Source organism: Sorex araneus, chromosome 3 (assembly GCF_027595985.1).
Source record: "Sorex araneus isolate mSorAra2 chromosome 3, mSorAra2.pri, whole genome shotgun sequence".
NCBI lineage: Eukaryota > Metazoa > Chordata > Mammalia > Eulipotyphla > Soricidae > Sorex > Sorex araneus.
This window is the reverse complement of record NC_073304.1, coordinates 200,026,116-200,042,289: the sequence shown is the minus strand read 5'-3', so window position 1 is coordinate 200,042,289 and position 16,174 is coordinate 200,026,116. Positions and strand designations below refer to the sequence as shown.

Below are 16,174 nucleotides of genomic sequence, written 5' to 3'. Positions count from 1 at the left end.
CCTTCTGTAACTGAGCACCACTGTATGCACCAGCTTCTCCTGTAGCCGAGCACCACTGTGTGCAGCAGCTTCTCCTGTAGTTGAGCACCACTGTATGCACCAGCTTCTCCTGTAGCCGAGCACCACTGTGTGCAGCAGCTTCTCCTGTAGCTGAGCACCACTGTATGCACCAGGTCCCTTCTGTAATGAGCACCACTTATGCAGCAGCTTCTGCCTTCCCTGCTCCTGTCCTTTCCACGCGTCAGTGTCCCACTGTCTCCCCACCCCTACACGCCTTTCCTCCTCCTTCCCCCATGGAGGGGGCATGCTCCGAGGCTGACATGGGCCCCTCCGCCCCCCTCCCCACATGACCCCTCTCCGCATTCCTGCCCTTTGTGTTTCGCATCAGGAAAGCCTGTGCACAGACGGGGCAGCTGAGGAGCACGCAGGAGTGGAGTGCTGTCTCGGGCCTCGCCTCCCCTGCTCGCCTCTCCCCACACTTCCTGGGCTGCCCTAGGCCCTGCCTCAGCAAAGTGTCTGCTGTTTGACTGTGCCCACCCCTCCTCCTCGGCCAAGCACCTGCAGACGGCACAGCCAGACGGTGACCCTGGTCAGCACTCGTTTGCCTCTGCTGGCCTCCAGTCCCCGCAGGGTCCAGCACATGGCAGAGCCTTCACGTGTCAGAGAAATGTGGGTCCCCCTCCCTGGTCCAGTGCTCCCACGCCAGCACTCCTCCTGACTGCCAGTCAGCCTGCTGGGCCCCTGCTGGCGCCTCCCCCTCCCGCCATAGGCGGTGGTTGTGGGCACAGAAAAGGCAGTAAGGAAGCATGTAGGAAACTCCCGACGGTGGGATAAGGCAAGAGCCTTGCTAGTTTGCATTTGGATTTTGGTCAGCAAACATTTGTTGAGCTCCCGTCAATTCCAGGCACCCGGACTCAGTGAAATGACTGAGCAGGGGCTGGGGAGATGGCTCAAGTGGTGGTGCCTGGCATGTGCAGGGTTCTGAGTTGGGTCCCCAGCACTGCCTGGCCCTGAGAACCAGTCATTAAAAGTGACAGCAACCTCGGCCTGCCTCTCTCCAGAGGCCAAGTCTGAGTGATTTGATGCTTGAATTGCAGGTCTGTGGAGGGCTGGGCACTCAGTCCTCATGCCCCGCTCTGGGACTCTGCCCTGGCTCAGCATCTCCCCCAGGCTGCCACGCTACCTACCCTGGATTCCATTGTTTCTTTTTTTTTTCTCCTGTGTTTGTTTTGGGGCCACACCCAGTGTTGCTCAGGTCTTATTCCTGGCTCTGTGCTCAAGGATAACTCTTGGCAGGGCTCAGGGGGCCACGGGGGATGCCAGGGATCGAACCCAAGCATGGGAAGCAAACGCCTTCCCTGCTGTACTATTGCTCTGACCCTAAGTTGCTGTGTCCCTCATTCCCAAGTATATCATGGGCAGGGCCAGCTGAGTCAGTGGGTCCTTCCAGTCTTATCTGGAAACAGATTGGGTCGAAGCAGACCCCATTCCCAGAGACCCTCTAGGTGCCAGGCGCATCGGCTGCTGTGCTGCTATACCCAGCACTGCTCAGTGCTCATGCCACCCTCACACCTCCCCAGCACAGTCACTCATGGGGCAGAGGGGCATGGAGGGCAGGCTCCAGTGGACACAACCCAGGCCTGGCCTTGCCCGGAAGCTGCTCTGTGTGTGTGTGTGTGTGTGTGTGTGTGTGTGTGTGTGTGTGTGTTGGGGGCTGGCCAGGCTAGACTGCCTTAGCAGGGGTCCTGTCTGGGCTGCGGCCTGTGTTGCACCCAGGGAGGTCGCAAACAGAGACCAGCTGAGCACCTTGGCTCTCCTGCCTGCTATACCTGTGGGCGTCCCCTGCCTGTCTTTCCCTTAGATGTACAGAGAAGAGACTTTCCTGAGAGGGGGGTGAGTGAGGGGCATCCCCCTGAGAGAGCAGAAGAGGAAGGAAGGAAGGAAGGAAGGAAGGAAGGAAGGAAGGAAGGAAGGAAGGAAGGAAGGAAGGAAGGAAGGAAGGAAGGAAGGAAGGAGGGAGGGAGGGAGGGAGGGAGGGAGGGAGGGAGGGAGGGAAGGAGGGAGGGAGGGAGGGAGGGAAGGAAGAAGGAAGGAAGGAAGGAAGGAAGGAAGGAAGGAAGGAAGGAAGGAAGGAAGGAAGGAAGGAAGGAAGGAAGGAAAGGAAAGAAGGAAGGAAGGAAGGAAGGAAGGAAGGAGAAAGGAAGGAAGGAGGGAAGGAAGAAGGAAAGAAGGAAGGAAGGAAGGAAGGAAGGGAGGAAGGAAGGAAAGAAGGAAGAAGGAAAGAAGGAAGGAAGGAAGGAAGGAAGGAAGAAGGAAGGAAGGAAGGAAGGAAGGAAAGAAGGAAGAAGGAAGGAAGGAAGGAAGGAAGGAAGGGAGGGAGGGAGGGAGGAAGAAGCTGGAGGGACCCAGGTGTGCTCCCCATTTTTCTGTGCTTTTCTTCCCTCTAGCCTAAGCCATCACGGCAGCCTCCTGGAGGATGCCCCTTCCCTAAGGCCCCGCCTCTGCAGGAGGGTCTCACAATGTGTGAGCCCTCCAAGGACCGGGTCTGAGTCAGCCGCCTTCCCCTTCCGTGTCACCGTCGTGAGCACTGGCCTGCGCGCCTGCTGCATGTGTGTGCGCGCGCGCGTGCAGAAGGACGACACAGAGCCGGCTGCCGTGTCCTGTCTCTTCTTGCGGAGCGGCTGCTCCCACCCCTTTCCGTCGCCTGCATTTTATTTCATTAAAAATCAAACACAGTGGAGGGTAGAGCCCCAGAGAAAAGTGGCCATGGGGCGGGCGGGAGACGCCAGCTCCCTTCTCTCTGCCCACCCTGAGGTCCTTCACAGCGTTCCTGGTGCCTCTCCCGCTCCCACCGCGGGGGGCCGGGCCCGAGTGCTCAGGGGAGCGGGAGGAGAGGCTAAGGCATGGTGCTGACCGGGGACCTCTTCTGCCTGGGCCCCTGCCCACGGCCCTCAGAGATCCCGGGGAGAGCCTGGCTCTCTCTCGAGGCCCCCTCACAGATGGCCCCCAAGCCTGGGGAGTCACAGACGCTGCTACAAGAGGGTCTCCCCAGCCCACAATGTCCCCTCCACAGCAAGATCCTCGGCAGGGCAGGCGGCCACCCTGTCCCCACCCCGCAGGACAGAAATCCCTGAATAGTGGTTTGAGAAAAGTCTCTGTGCAGCTTGAGCCACAAAAACTCCCCCAGGTCCCCCCAGCCTCCCCCCGCAGGAGAGAAGGGAGGGGTGCTGCAGGCGGCAAGGGCGGGGCACAGTGTGGGTTCCCCACCCCCAAGTTCTGCCTCCTTCTCGCCCCCACCCCGGGGGCAGAGGGCTGCGGTCTGAAAAGGGAGACAGGGTCTGGGGTCGCTCTGCGGCTAGCGGACTCCGAGCCCTCCTCCAGCAGGGCAGAAAGGGTCTGTCCGGCATGAGGCAGAAGGCGGAGCCACCGAGAGCAGAGCTGCATGCCGGACCTTCAAATCCACCCGCAGCCTTGGGCCCGGGGCCTGGGGGAGCCCCCTCGGGGAGCCCAGCCCGCCCGCGGCCGTCACCAGCTCGCCTCTAGGCCATCTCTTTGATTCTGCGCATGTAGTTGTGCAGGTCTGGCGGGGGCCCGGGGCGCCCGCCGCCCGCCACGTCGGGGCAGCCCCAGCCCAGGCCCTCCTCGTCCTCCTCGTCCTCCTCGCCGGCGGGCACCGAGTCATAGGCCAGCTCCTCCGAGGGCAGGGTGGTGAAGGTGGAAAACTTGACCCGCTTGCGCTTGGAGGTGGGCGAGCTGGCGGGGTCCTCGGCCTGGTCCCGGGCCGAGCCCCCCGACGAGCCGTCCCCCCGCCCGTGCACCTGGCTCTGGACGCTGGTCTGCGAGCTGCCGCTGCTGTGGTGGTCGCCGTGGCAGCAGGCGGGCACCGTCTCCAGCGGGTTGCCCACGGGCGGCGACAGCTCGCCCTGCACCCGCAGCGGCTGCCCATTGCCCAGGAACACCCAGTGGTGGGAGTGGTCCATGCTGGTCTGGCCCTCGGGCGGGATGCGCTTGTGCCGGTAGCGCAGCACGAAGACGATGCAGTTGATGAGGAAGACGAGGATGGCCAGGCAGAAGACGCCCAGCAGCGCGTACATGCCGATCTCCAGGTCCGTCAGGCCCCGCGGCATCTGCAGGAAGCCGGTGGGCAGCGGCAGGAAGTCGTCCGTGGGCGGCACGGCCGGGCTGCCGGTGCCGTGGCCGGGCGCCCCGGGCGGGGGGACCACCGTGCCAGGGGGCCCGGCTCCCCGGGCCTCGTCCTCGCCCCCGCCGGGCCCCGGCTGGCTGGGCCCCGGGTAGTCGTAGGTGGGGTCCTCCTCGTCCCGCCCGAAGTGCACGCGCAGGCCCACGGGGGCCGTGGCCAGCACGCTCTTGCGCTTGGTCTTCTGGCAGCTCTCGGCGATGCTGAGCTCGGCCCGGAGCAGCTCCCCCGCCCCCTCGGCCTGGGCCACCACCAGCGGGAAGGTGCGGTCCTGGGTCACCTTGGCCACCCGCTCGTCCAGGCTGCTCACCAGCAGCCCATAGTCCCGAGGGCTGTAGAGGGAGAGGGGGGCCGTGGTGCCGTCGCTGTAGGAGAGCCAGAGGCTCAGGAGGCCTTCCTGGAGGAGGAAGTAAGGATGAGAGCAGGGGAGCTGGGGCCACTTCCCTGCGGGATCCTGAGCTCCGGGGCGGAGGCAGGGCCCAGGCACTGGCTCCCAGCGGGGATTCTGGGAACAGTGCCTGCGGGGGAGGGGCGGGGGCTCAGGAAGGACTAAATTGGGGTTCTGAGAGGTGACCCCTTCTGGACTGGCCTCTCCAGTGTCCCGGCCTGCTTCACGCCTTCCCCCTCCTCCGTGAGCTGGAGTCAGCTCTGCCCTGGGTGTCCCTCCCTCTCTGCAGGCCTGCCCCTGACACTCGGGCCCCAGCTCTGTCTCTCTCGGCCTACACCGCCCTCCTGAGAGCCCCCCACGCTGCAGGGAAGGCTGAGCCCTAGAGAGGAGACTCTGGCCTGGGGCCACGGGGAGCGCACGGGACCCCGTGTCCGCCTCAGCGTCCCCCTCTCTGCACTCCGCCTCCATTCCCACTCCGCCCTGTAGGCAATCCAGGCGTGTCTGTGGGGGGTGGCAGTGGGAACTCCTGGTGTAGACAGCAGCGGGTACGGGGCGTGAGGGGGCAACAGCTCTGCCGTTCGCCAGAGGGTACCTTGGGGGCACTTGGGAGGGGGGCGGGAGTCCCCCTCACACCCAGGAGAGGCCGTGGCCATGCGGTTACCTGCTTGAGGAAGCTGAGGGTCTGCTGGGCGGCCGTGGTGGCCAAGATGGTGTGGCTGCTGCCCGGGCTGGGCCGCAGGGACAGTGCCAGGCTGGCCACCACCTGCGCCTGCAGCTGCGTGATGCTGACCTTCTCCTCGGTCACCGTGAGCAGCGTCTCGCCGAGCACGGACTCCGTCAGCGGGGACACCACCTGGGCCAGAGCAGGGGTGGGGTCAGGAAGGCCTCGCCCCCCAGGGGCCTGGCCCGGGAGGAGTCCCCCTGGGGCTTTGCTGGACCGGGGCAGGCTGGAGGCTGGAGCCGGGGTCCTAATGCGGTCAGTGGCTCTGGGAATCAGGCAGGACTGGGAGAGAGAGGCAGGCAGGGGTGCAACACGGTGCCCCCCCGCAGTGAGAACCAGTAACAGCTGCTCAGTCCCCGAGTCAGGGAGACCTTGGTGAGGGGGTGAGGGGGCAGGGGTGCTGTGGGCTGTGGCAGTCGCTCCAGGGCGACTCCTGCTGATTCCTGCTGGGGGGTCAGGGGGGTGCAAACCCTGTTGTTCATTTTTAAAAATCTAGGTTTGCTTGGGGCCACGCCCTGCTGTGCTCAGGGCTTACTCCTGGCTCCGTGCTCTGGGATCAATCCTGGCAGTGTAGGGCTGGAGCAATAGCACAGTGGGTAGGGTGTTTGCCTTCTACGCAGCCGACCCGGGTTCGATTCCCAGCATCCCGTATGCTCCCCCAAGCACCGCCAGGGGTAATTCCTGAGCCAGGAGTAACCCCTGAGCATCTCTGGGTGTGACCCAAAAAGCCAAAACAATTTAAAAAATCCTGGCAGTGCTCGGGGACCGTATGCCATGTCAGGGATTCTATGCAAGGCTAGCTCCTTACCCCCTTGTACTAGAGCTCCAGGCCCTGGGAATGAACATAGATATGGGCATCGATATATAGATATAATTTTTTTAAGAGAGGATTGGGGAAGGCAGTGCAGGGAGTAAGGACTTGGCCTTGCATGTGGCTGGCCCAGGTGGCTGGCTGGCACCACAAATGGCCTCCTGAGTGTGGCCAGGGGTCACTCCTGAGCCGAGCAGGAAAAGCCCCTCACACCACTAGGTGTGGCCCCCAAACCCAGGGAATGAACACTTGAGAAACCTCCCAATTCTTAAGCTGGATCCCTTATTTCCCAAAATGCCTGCAGGCGGAGCCTGGCATGTGGGCACAGGGGACAGTCTCTTCAGGAGATGGATTTTCATCCGGGCACCTGAGGGCATGGGAGGAAGGTCCAAGTCTTGTCCCTAGGCAGGACCCCTCCTGGCCACAAGGCTGACTTGCCCTCTCCCTGCATGGACCTGGTCCCACCCTGAGCCTGGCAGGGCTGGGAGGTGGGTCAGGCTGGGCTGGAGCCTCACTAAGGTGAAGCAGAGGAGTCTGATCTTTGATGGCAGGTGGAGAAGAAAGGACGGGGGGTTTCCTTGCGGGCAGTGTGGAGAGCGGGACTTGTAGTATGCTTGAGGGGCCAGGGGCACCCCTGGCAGCTCTCTACCCGCTGGGCTGATTGATGGTTGAGTGTGAGGGTTGTGGGACGTGGCGCTGCTCAGGCCCTGCACCTCTGGGCAGTCACCAAGGCCATGCCTGGTGGTACTTGGTGTTCACATGGCGCCAAGGTTTGGGTGTGGGCAAGGCAAGCGCCTTAACTCCTGGACTGTCTTCCCAGCTCCAGAAAGTATGTTCTGGGACCATCGGGGATGCCCTTGGAGGCTGAGACACTCGAATCTGGACCCCGGAGCACCAGGGCCTTCCCCTCCCAGGTCAACAAGGTGCCTAGTACCTACCTTGAAGGGGGTGGTGCCCGGCTCCAGGCCTGCCAGGGTGCTGCTGTCCACCAGGCGTGCCACCCGGGGGTCGCCCACCCGCAGGAAGTCACTGACCAGGTCGGTGACCTCCACCAGCCAGTCTGGGCCCAGCATGGGGACCACCTGGCCGGTGCCCTCGGACGATGTGGTGTGGAACTGGGTGAAGACCTGCAGGGTGGCGTGCTGGTACTGCAGGGTGCAGCCGCGGCTGGCGCTCTGCCGCCGCTCCTCCTCGTCCTCGTCATCGTCCTCGCTCTCCCGAGCTGACCTGCGGAGATGACTCGAGGGTCAGATTCAGTGCTCGCCCGTGCCCTGCAGGTCCCCCCAGTGAGCCGCGCTGGGCCACCTTCCTCCTGGCAGCCGGGGCTTCTAGACAGTTCGCTCCCCCCAAAAGGACCTTCTTGTCCTGTACCGCAACCAACACGGTGAACTTGGAGGTTTAAGGCCCTAAAATAAACACAGCAAGTGCAGACTGGGCTCCTCCTGCCGCTCGGAGAGCAACTGAGAGGAGAGATTCTGCAGGAAAAGAGGGTAAGAGGAACCGAAACGGGACTCCAGGTGTGTGAGTGACCCCGACCATGAGCCTGGGCTCTTGTGCGACCACTTCACAGATGAGGAGACCGAGGCACGGAGAGGGCATGCCGGTCTCCCAAGGGCCTGGCCCTAGCAGAGTCGGAGCCAAAACCCAGCCTGCCCGATACACCTGGGCATTCCGGGAGCTGGCGAGACTTGGGATCGAGGAGCCAGTGGGTCGGGATCTTAGCACGATGCTCAGGGGATTCACGTGGGCGTGGCGGCACACAGGCTCTCCCAGACCCTGCCCCTGCGTGGCTGCCTGCCCCCAGCTCCAGCCCTGCCCAGCCTGCTCCCAGCCACCCACCGTTCTCCGCCTCTGCTCTTCCCTGCTGGGTTTTCTCCCCGATGAGTGGGTGAGAGGAGGGAGTGAGCACCCAGACGCGTGCCTGCAGATGGACAGGTGCAGGTGCGAGAGTCACCCACCCCATTCTCTGCCCAGCTCCTTCTCATCTGTCCTCTATCTCTTTCTAAGCTTTTAGTTTATTTATTTTGGGGCTTTCTGGGTCATACCCGGCAATACTCAGGGGTTACTCCTGGCTCTGCACTCAGCAATCACTCCTAGTGGTGCTCGGGGACCACACGGGATGTCAGGGATAGAGCCTGGGTCAGCCATGTACAAGGCAAACGCCCTCCCTGCTGTACTATTGCTCTCCTCCCACACCCCCACCCCATCTGTCCCTTAAGGCGTCACTCAGGAGTCACCTCTTCCAGGAAGGCTGCCTTGACTTTTCTGAGTTCTCTCTCCTTGGTGCCACTTGATTGGCTGCACATAGGGTTTGCTGGCTCCCCCACGATGGCCTGGCTGCCCGACCCAGAGCTTGGCCAGGTCAGACACCAGTCTCACTCACCCCGGTACTCTATCAGCTCATGAAACACAGTAGCTATGCAAGAAAGGTGTGTTGATTGCATAAGTGACCCGCAGACTGTGGAAGTCCTCGCTTAACCTTGTTGGCAGCGTCTCAGAAATTGCTAAGTGAAGACAAACAATGCCTCGGGCGACCCATCTCCCCCTGAGCTGATCTGAAACCAATGAAGTTCCTACAACCTATTTCTGGTCGTAAAAATATCCCTGAACTTCTAAATAAAGAACCCCCAACACTTCCAGGATTAAATAATAATGAATTCATTCTCTATCCCACACGTTCCCGCTCAAGGCTGCCGCTGGCCCCACGCAGCCGGGCCCCGCGGCTCAGGGATTAGGCAGGGCCGAGCTCCAGACCAGGGGACCAGAGAGAGGCGCCTCAGACACACCTGCACGCCAAGTGGGACCACGGGGACGCCACGGAGGCACATGCACCTTTCAGGGGGAGACCCGCGCAGACATGGGGAGGCTGCCGAGCCCCGCACAGACGGCGGTTCCCGCGCTGATAGGGACCCTGAAACAATCTCCCCCGAGACAACCCCCATCAAAGACCTGGGGTGCACCTCGGGCCTTAGATCCCACGGCACAGATGTGGCACAGAGGGGAGCAGGGCTGCAGGCCTCCCCTCTGGCCCAGCTCCCGTGCGGGGGTGTGTGTGTTGGGGGGGCGGGAAGGGGGCTGGGGGCCTTACCTCCGGTCGGGGAGGATGGGGACCCTCCAGCCCTTCACTTGGCTGAGGCGGGCATCCGAGAGCTCGATGTGCAGGGGCAGCTTGGGCACCCAGACCGTCATTTCTAGGGGGGCTTGAAGCACGTCGTAGCGGAAGGTGACTCTGGCATTCATGGACCCCCGCGTCTCCTTCCCACTCACGAACACGTAGTCGCAGCTGCTGGAGACCTGGGGAGGAGAAGAGGGGGCAGTGTGTGAGCAGGGAGGGGTGGCGCACAGTCAATCCCTGCGTCCCTGCAGGGGGCTCCCGTCCCACACGCAGGGCCAGGACGACCGCTGGAGGGTGAGGGGACACTCCCCGGGGCTGGAAGGAAAGGACGTATGGGTGGGGGGCACGGAGCAGAATTCCCCGGTGAAGTGTCACTCCCGTCCCTGTGGCCGCTCCACCTGCAGGGGTTTCTTCTCGGGGGTGGGGGAGGGGGGAGGCTTTACTCTGCAGCTGTGCATGGTTTTAGGGAGCTGTTTCTGACTTGCCGACCCCTCCCCCCGCATGACCAGGCAGGCTCTAGAGCCACAGAGTGGTGGGCAGTGGGCAGACACGCCCACCCCTGAAGGACACGGCTGCCCAGCCCACGGAGCCCCAGCAGGAAGGCAGAAGGGCAGGGCCAGGCAGCAGGAAAAGGGAAAGGGAAAGGGGGTTCATTCCGGGTGAGGGGGCTGCTCCCAGGAGGGGCTGAGGGGGAGGAGGGAGGAACCGGGACCTGCAGGCACTGGCAGGTAGAAGGTGCCACTGCTGGGAGTGGCCTGCCCACGTCCACGCCCATCTCCATGGCAACGCACGTTCCCCAGGTTCCCAGAGGGCCCAGGCCCGCTGAATGCAGCCTGCCGGCTACTGCGCCCACTCATGCAGGTGTCGCTGGCAGTGCCGCAGGCTGTCGTGCAGCGGGTGATGCACCATGCGCCCACGCACACACCTGGCGCTCTGGGGAATCCAGCACCTCGGACCCATGGTGCCCACCGCTCTGCCCTCGGCTGGGGACCTCTGAGAGGTTCTGGTGGGGAGGCCTGATTCGTCTGTGTGCAGGGGTGTCCCCTAGACCTTGGCAGCCACCCCTGAGGCTGCAGGGGGCGGGCAGAGGGAGGTGAGGGCGGCCCTGCCAGAAATGCTCACTTCCCTCTCCAGAAGGCAGAGAATTCCAGCTGAAGGCTGGCAAATTCCACCGAGAGTGCTGGCAACTGCTATACAGGGCCCGAGCGATCTCATCGAGAACGGAAACTAATTCTGTTTCGGATCTCTGCTAATTCCCTTTGGTACGGACGCCAGCGCGGCTTTGCTGGGTGGACTCTGTGTGTGTGTGTGTGTGTGTGTGTGTGTGTGTGTGTGTGTGTATGGGGGGGGGGCGAAGGGGGTGAGGGCTTGGGAGAGGCACCTTTTCGCGTGCCCACAGCAGGGATGCGGGGTAGGACCCTCCATGTACTCTGTTCTCTGGGGTGCTGGTCCTTCCTGGGTGCTGGGGATGGGTGGGGTGAGCCTTGGGCTCCCAGAGATTCGGGCATGGTGGAGAGAGAGGATGTGATGTGTGGGGAGGAGGGCATGTCCCCGCTCTTCCTGATCCCTGACGCCGAAGAACTTAGAGGCACATCGCCCCTTGTCCACTCATTCGATGGGGTGACAGTGGAGGCTGGTATGCCCAGCAGGCTTTGGCACTGCCCCCTGCCCGTGTCACCGCCCACTCCCCACCCAAGTGCCCCAAACTGGGTGGGAGGGGCGAGGTGGATCTACACGTGCTCCCCAGAGGACGTGGAGACCTGGACCATCCAGTGACTGTCCTTTGGTACAGCCTCAGGGGATGTGGGGCCCTGAGGGGTGTGTGGGGAGCATGGGAGAGACTTTGGGGAGGAGTTGGTGGGGGGAAGTTGTGCCCAAGTGGGTCCTTCCTCATACAACCTTTGCTCCTAGCCTAATTTACATGCTTCCAGAAGCTTCCTCCTGGAGCTAATCTCCATCAGCCCTTGGAGGGGGGCTCCCCCCCCTTCCCACCCTATCCCATGCCTGGCCAGCAGGGGACAGTGGGGATCAACAGGGATGTAGCTGAGCTGTCAGTGACCACTTCTGACCCAGCCTGCCATGGCTTCTTCCACACTCTTACAGGAAGCCTTCCAGGATGGCCAGACACGGACAGGGAGGGCTTCTTGACATATCTGTAGCCTCCCCCCACACCCCTCCCCTCTCCATCTTACTACCCAGGGGAACTGCCCTGGAAGCGAACTCCCTTCTAGTTTGGTGCTCTGCTCCCTGTGAGGATCTGGGTCCTGTTCCCCAGGGCCCCCATCTCCAGGAAGCCCACCTTGATGATGTCCTCGTTGTCAGACTCGCACTCTACAAAGGCAGAGACATCCAGGACAAGGCCGGTCACCTCGATGGCAATCACCTTGACGGGGATGGCCACTGTCCGGCCAGTCAGGATGGCTGTGTTGATGATCTCAGTGTCCTGGGGAACAGAGAAGTTGCCGACTGGGGTGCTGTGGTCTTCTGTTCTCCCAGCACTCCCCGGATCCCCTATGCCTCAAGGGGTCACCTGATCCCGTCATCTAGACCTGTGCCTTGACCTTCTCGCCCTGCAGCCTCAGCCCTGCCCCAGGCCCCAGCCATCTTTTCTCAAGCTGCTCCTGCTCCCTGGGGTTCATTCTCCGTGGGTAGTCCCCAACAGTCCTCCTGCCCATCCTGCTCTTCCCAAACATGTCCACTGGGAAACATGACTCTCATCCCCACCGACACCCTGTTCAGGTGCCCCGTGAGTCCCTCTCTGTGTGAGCCCTCCCGCCCTTGTGCCCGCCAAGGCCCCCTCCCCTGGGCTGCTCCTCCACTTCACTTTCTTCCCAGGGGAGCTCGGGGGTCTGGGGTCCACTCCTGGCAGACTCAGCCCCATAGCTGGGGCTGGACCCAGTGATGAACGCGACACTGCTCAGGCCAGATATTGGTGGTGCTGGGCAGCAGGTGGTGACAGGGTTTGAGCTCGCAGGGGGTGCCTGGGCAAGGGGGCGTGAGAGTCGTGTGCTCAAGGCACAGGTCTGGGAAGAGCATGATGGGCCAGAAAGACCATGGAGGACCATCCCTGGGCAGGCCGGGCACCTGGTCCTGGACTTTGAGCTGCCTCCTATCCCTTCTCCTTCCCTGTCCCACTCAGCCCACTTGTTTGTGTGTATGTGATAGGGGTGTGTGATAGGAATGTGTGTACACGCGCATACACACACACATGCCCATCTACACCACACACTCATATCCACACACCTGCACACATAAAACCATAACCACACACCTATACCCAGATACCCACACACGTATACCCACACTCAGACCCTTCCCACACTCACACACCTACACCCAGACACCCATACATATACACCCACACACACCCTCACACCCATACACTAACACTATACACCCACATACCTACATCCACACATACTCACACAACTATACCCAGACACCCATACATATACACCCCGACATACAGCCACACCCACACAATGACACTACACACCCACATACCTACACCCACACATACCCGCATACCCACAGACGCCCAGACAGCTGTACCCAGTCACATCTATACCTACTCACACACCTATACCCAGACACCCACACACCCATATACATATACCCACATATATGTACCCACACCCACACAGATACACACACACATAATATATCTTCACACACTCATGGGTACCTACCTCACAGCCTCACCCACACCCTCACACCCCGTGACAGACACCTGCACTCACACCCAGGCTGCCCGGTCTCTGCTCACCATGGCAAGGGGCAAGATGGCCTGCACATCCCGCTGGATGACCGTCAGCTCGGTGACCGCCCGCTCCAGGTCAGGCAGGGCACCGTGGCCACGGTAGTCGATGTGCCACATGATCCTGCGCTTGACCGACTGGCTGGTGAAATTCTCCATCTCGAAGTCCAGCTGCAGTATCTCCAAGGGCCCCTGGCCCTCCCTGCACAGTGAGAGAGAGAAGGAAGGGCTGGGCACAGCTCGGGAGCCTCAGGAGCAGAGGGTCTCCAGCCCTCCCTGCAAGGAGGGGCCTCTGAGCCCTCCCTCAGACACCCCGGTGCCACACTCTGTGCCCCAGTATCCCCATAAACTAAGCCTAGAGGACTGGCATTGCCCAGCCCGGTCCTGCAGTGAGGTAGCCGGGAGGCTACTCCACTCACCATGGGGGTAGGGGCGTGCCCTGGGCCCAAGACACGTCCACGGTGGCTGTTGAGTGCTTGGCGCCAGTCAGCAGCTCTGAGGTCACATGCCACTGGCCACTCCGTGACTTGGTGCCCAGAAGGGTCACGCCCTTCTTGGCCTTCACCCTGAGACAAAGGGGTGGGGGAAGAGGAGGTAGAGGGTCAGCCTAGTGGCCCTAGGCTGGGGCTAGGATGAGAAGAGGGAGCGGGTGGCCTGTCACCCAGAGTCCTAGACTCAAGACTAACGGGCAACCTCCCATCGTGGAGCTGACCCTGGAGCAGCTGCAATCACTTCACCTGCAGCTCTGCTAAGCCTCTGTTGAGCTTCTCCTTCCATACCTCAGGGACAGGGACTGACTCCCGCACACATCCCCCATGAACTAGAAACCTCTTCCCTGCACTCGGCTGAAACGCACCAGCTCAGGGTTCTGCTGGGGCAAGGGAGAGTGGCTCTCCTCAGGACAGCATCTGTGGTGTGCAGGGACGGGACGGAAGGGCCTCTGGAGTCCTCCTTTCTTTAGGCCTGCACTCTCCTCCAGCCACTGATTTTACCTTCGTCTGAGGCCCCTTATGTCCTAGCCATGCTCTTCTGGACTCAGAAAGTGTAAGTTGCCTCGTCTCAGTGCAACATTTCAGCTGAGTTCTGAGTAACATGGACTGAAGCAGATTGGTTGTCGCCTCCTTCATTCTGCATGTTCGACTCCTACTTATGCAGCCTAAGGTTTCTGATGGCCGAACTCAAGTTCACCTTCATGTATCAGTGCCTGACACAGCCTCTGACCCCTTTCCAAGAGCAGTTGCTTTTTAAGGTCATCTGCTCACAGGGAAGGGCAAGATTAACTCATGTAACTTGGAGGCTAATGACGGTATTTCAGGTCTCACGCCTAGTGCTTGGGTTGTGAGGGGTTTTCCGGGGATCCTTTCCTATCATCTCACCCATCATGGCTCGAACCACGAATTCCTACTGTGAGACATGATTATCATTTGAGGCCTCAGGATCTGAGTCAAGGCCTTCATATATTTGCAAGCTGTGTCTGTCTCGGGCTATTTGGAAGTATAGAGACAGAATCACTTCCCGGGCTCCAGCACCCAGCCCTCGTCCTCCTCTGACTTCCACACCTCCTCTTTGACCTTGACCTCTGCTTCTGCGGATGGGTCAGCAGCCCCAGTTGTAGCATTTGGGATATCCGCGCTGGAGAGGCCTGACACCGCCCCTTCTGGTGACGTCACTTTCCGGTGATTTGGTCGGGTCGGGGCGGAAGCTCTCTGGTTGCCCCTACTCTGATGGGGCATGGGTGGGCGTTCTGGGGCACTGGGGAACGTCGCGTCTTTATGACGGCCAGCAGAGCCCGGCCTAGGAGGGGGGCCCAGGCAGGACTCGAGGGGTGTGGGGGCGGCAGCAGGGCTAGAGAGGCCCTTGGGCAGTGGCCGCCTACCTGAGCGTGAAGTGCTCCACGCTGGGGCCGGCGGGCGAGGAGCTGTTGGGGGCCAGGTAGAGGAGGATGCTGAGCACCTCCCCGGGCTTGAGGGGCCGGTCGGGCAGGCGGATCATCAGGTTGCCGTCCAGCCGGTGCTCCTGCAGGCTCCTCCGCGGGGGCGGCCGGAACAGGCTGATGCTGCCGATGCGCAGCAGCGGGTGCTGCGTGGGGCTCTCGGCGCGCGCCCCCAGCCCGGCCCCGGGGCCCCTGCGGCCGCCCCCGCAGCCCCCCGCCGCGTCGGGGGCGTGCAGCGTGTAGTAGAGCTCGGCCTGCTGGCTCTCCCCCGCGGCCTCGGGTTCCAGCCCGTCGGGGGCCTTGCGGCGGGCTGTGGACGGAGAGGCCGGCGCGAGGGGCCCGAACCAGGCCAGGGGCAGCTCAGCCCGCACCAGGCACGTGGCCAGCCCCCCACCCAGGCGGCAGGAGCTCTTGACCTCACGGGCGTCCCGGAAGGCGTGCAGGCGGACGCAGGGCAGCCGCTCGGCCACCCCGAAGTCGTCCCAGTCCCGGCCCGCCACGTAGAACAGCACCTGGGCCACGGGCTGCGAGGCGGGCACGCGGGCCTGGACGATGAAGGCCCGCACCTTCCAGTTGACCGTCAGGCGCTCGGGGATGTCCAGGGTGCTGGACGGCTGCAGGAGCTCCCGGGCCACCACCTGACTGGTGCTGAAGGGCCCCAGCGAGACGTTGAGGACGGGCAGCTCCTTGGTCTGGAACACCACGAAGGGCTCGGAGCGCTGCAGGGAGCCGTTGGCCAGTGCGGGCGGCGGGGGCCGGGCCTCCCGCAGGAAGAAGGCCAGCCGCGTGTGAGACAGGCGGTAGCTGATGGGCAGCACCCGGCTGGCCTGCGGGCCGGGCGGGCTGGGGCTGGCTGGGTGGGAGCGGCCCGAGGCTGGGGACAGACAGAAGAGAGATGTCGGGGTGGTCGGTGAATCTGCTGGCTGGCATCCCGGCCTCCCACCCAGTCCAGAGGAGGAGAGATCCAGGGTCACATCGCCAGCCTGCCCCTACCAACACACACAGACACACACACACACCATTGCTGGTGTGTTAATCCCTCTCGCCGCTGCAGCCTCTGAGGCTAATGCCTACACAAAGCACCGTGAAGCTCTAAGGAGGTTTCAGGGTTGAGCAGAAATGCATGTGGCTCAGTGGCAGAGCTCAGGCCACCCACGTGGGAGGTCCTGGGTCTAATCCCCAGCATTGTAAAACAACTGGGGGAAAAAAAATTAAAGACGGCTTCACCCCCTGGGTGTCCTCATTTGTAAG

General features: G+C 62.3%; 1 protein-coding gene across 2 annotated transcripts in view; it reads right to left on the bottom strand.

The window, feature by feature from the left end:
• Positions 1 to 2,658: 2,658 nt before the first annotated feature.
• The window catches only part of TMEM132E (transmembrane protein 132E), a 51,149-nt gene continuing 37,633 nt past the window's right edge, over positions 2,659 to 16,174 (bottom strand). Inside the window, exons 2-9 of one of the 2 annotated variants that reach the window (XM_055132490.1) lie at positions 14,867 to 15,797; positions 13,410 to 13,556; positions 13,000 to 13,192; positions 11,533 to 11,676; positions 9,207 to 9,412; positions 7,057 to 7,345; positions 5,248 to 5,439; positions 2,659 to 4,595 (exon numbers count right to left, since the gene is read on the bottom strand). In XM_055132490.1, coding sequence (XP_054988465.1) covers positions 3,540 to 4,595; positions 5,248 to 5,439; positions 7,057 to 7,345; positions 9,207 to 9,412; positions 11,533 to 11,676; positions 13,000 to 13,192; positions 13,410 to 13,556; positions 14,867 to 15,797 — 3,158 coding nt within the window. In that variant the 3' untranslated portion in view covers positions 2,659 to 3,539. The remainder of the gene's footprint in view (positions 4,596 to 5,247; positions 5,440 to 7,056; positions 7,346 to 9,206; positions 9,413 to 11,532; positions 11,677 to 12,999; positions 13,193 to 13,409; positions 13,557 to 14,866; positions 15,798 to 16,174) is intronic. The other variant, XM_055132491.1, reaches the window with a different exon arrangement.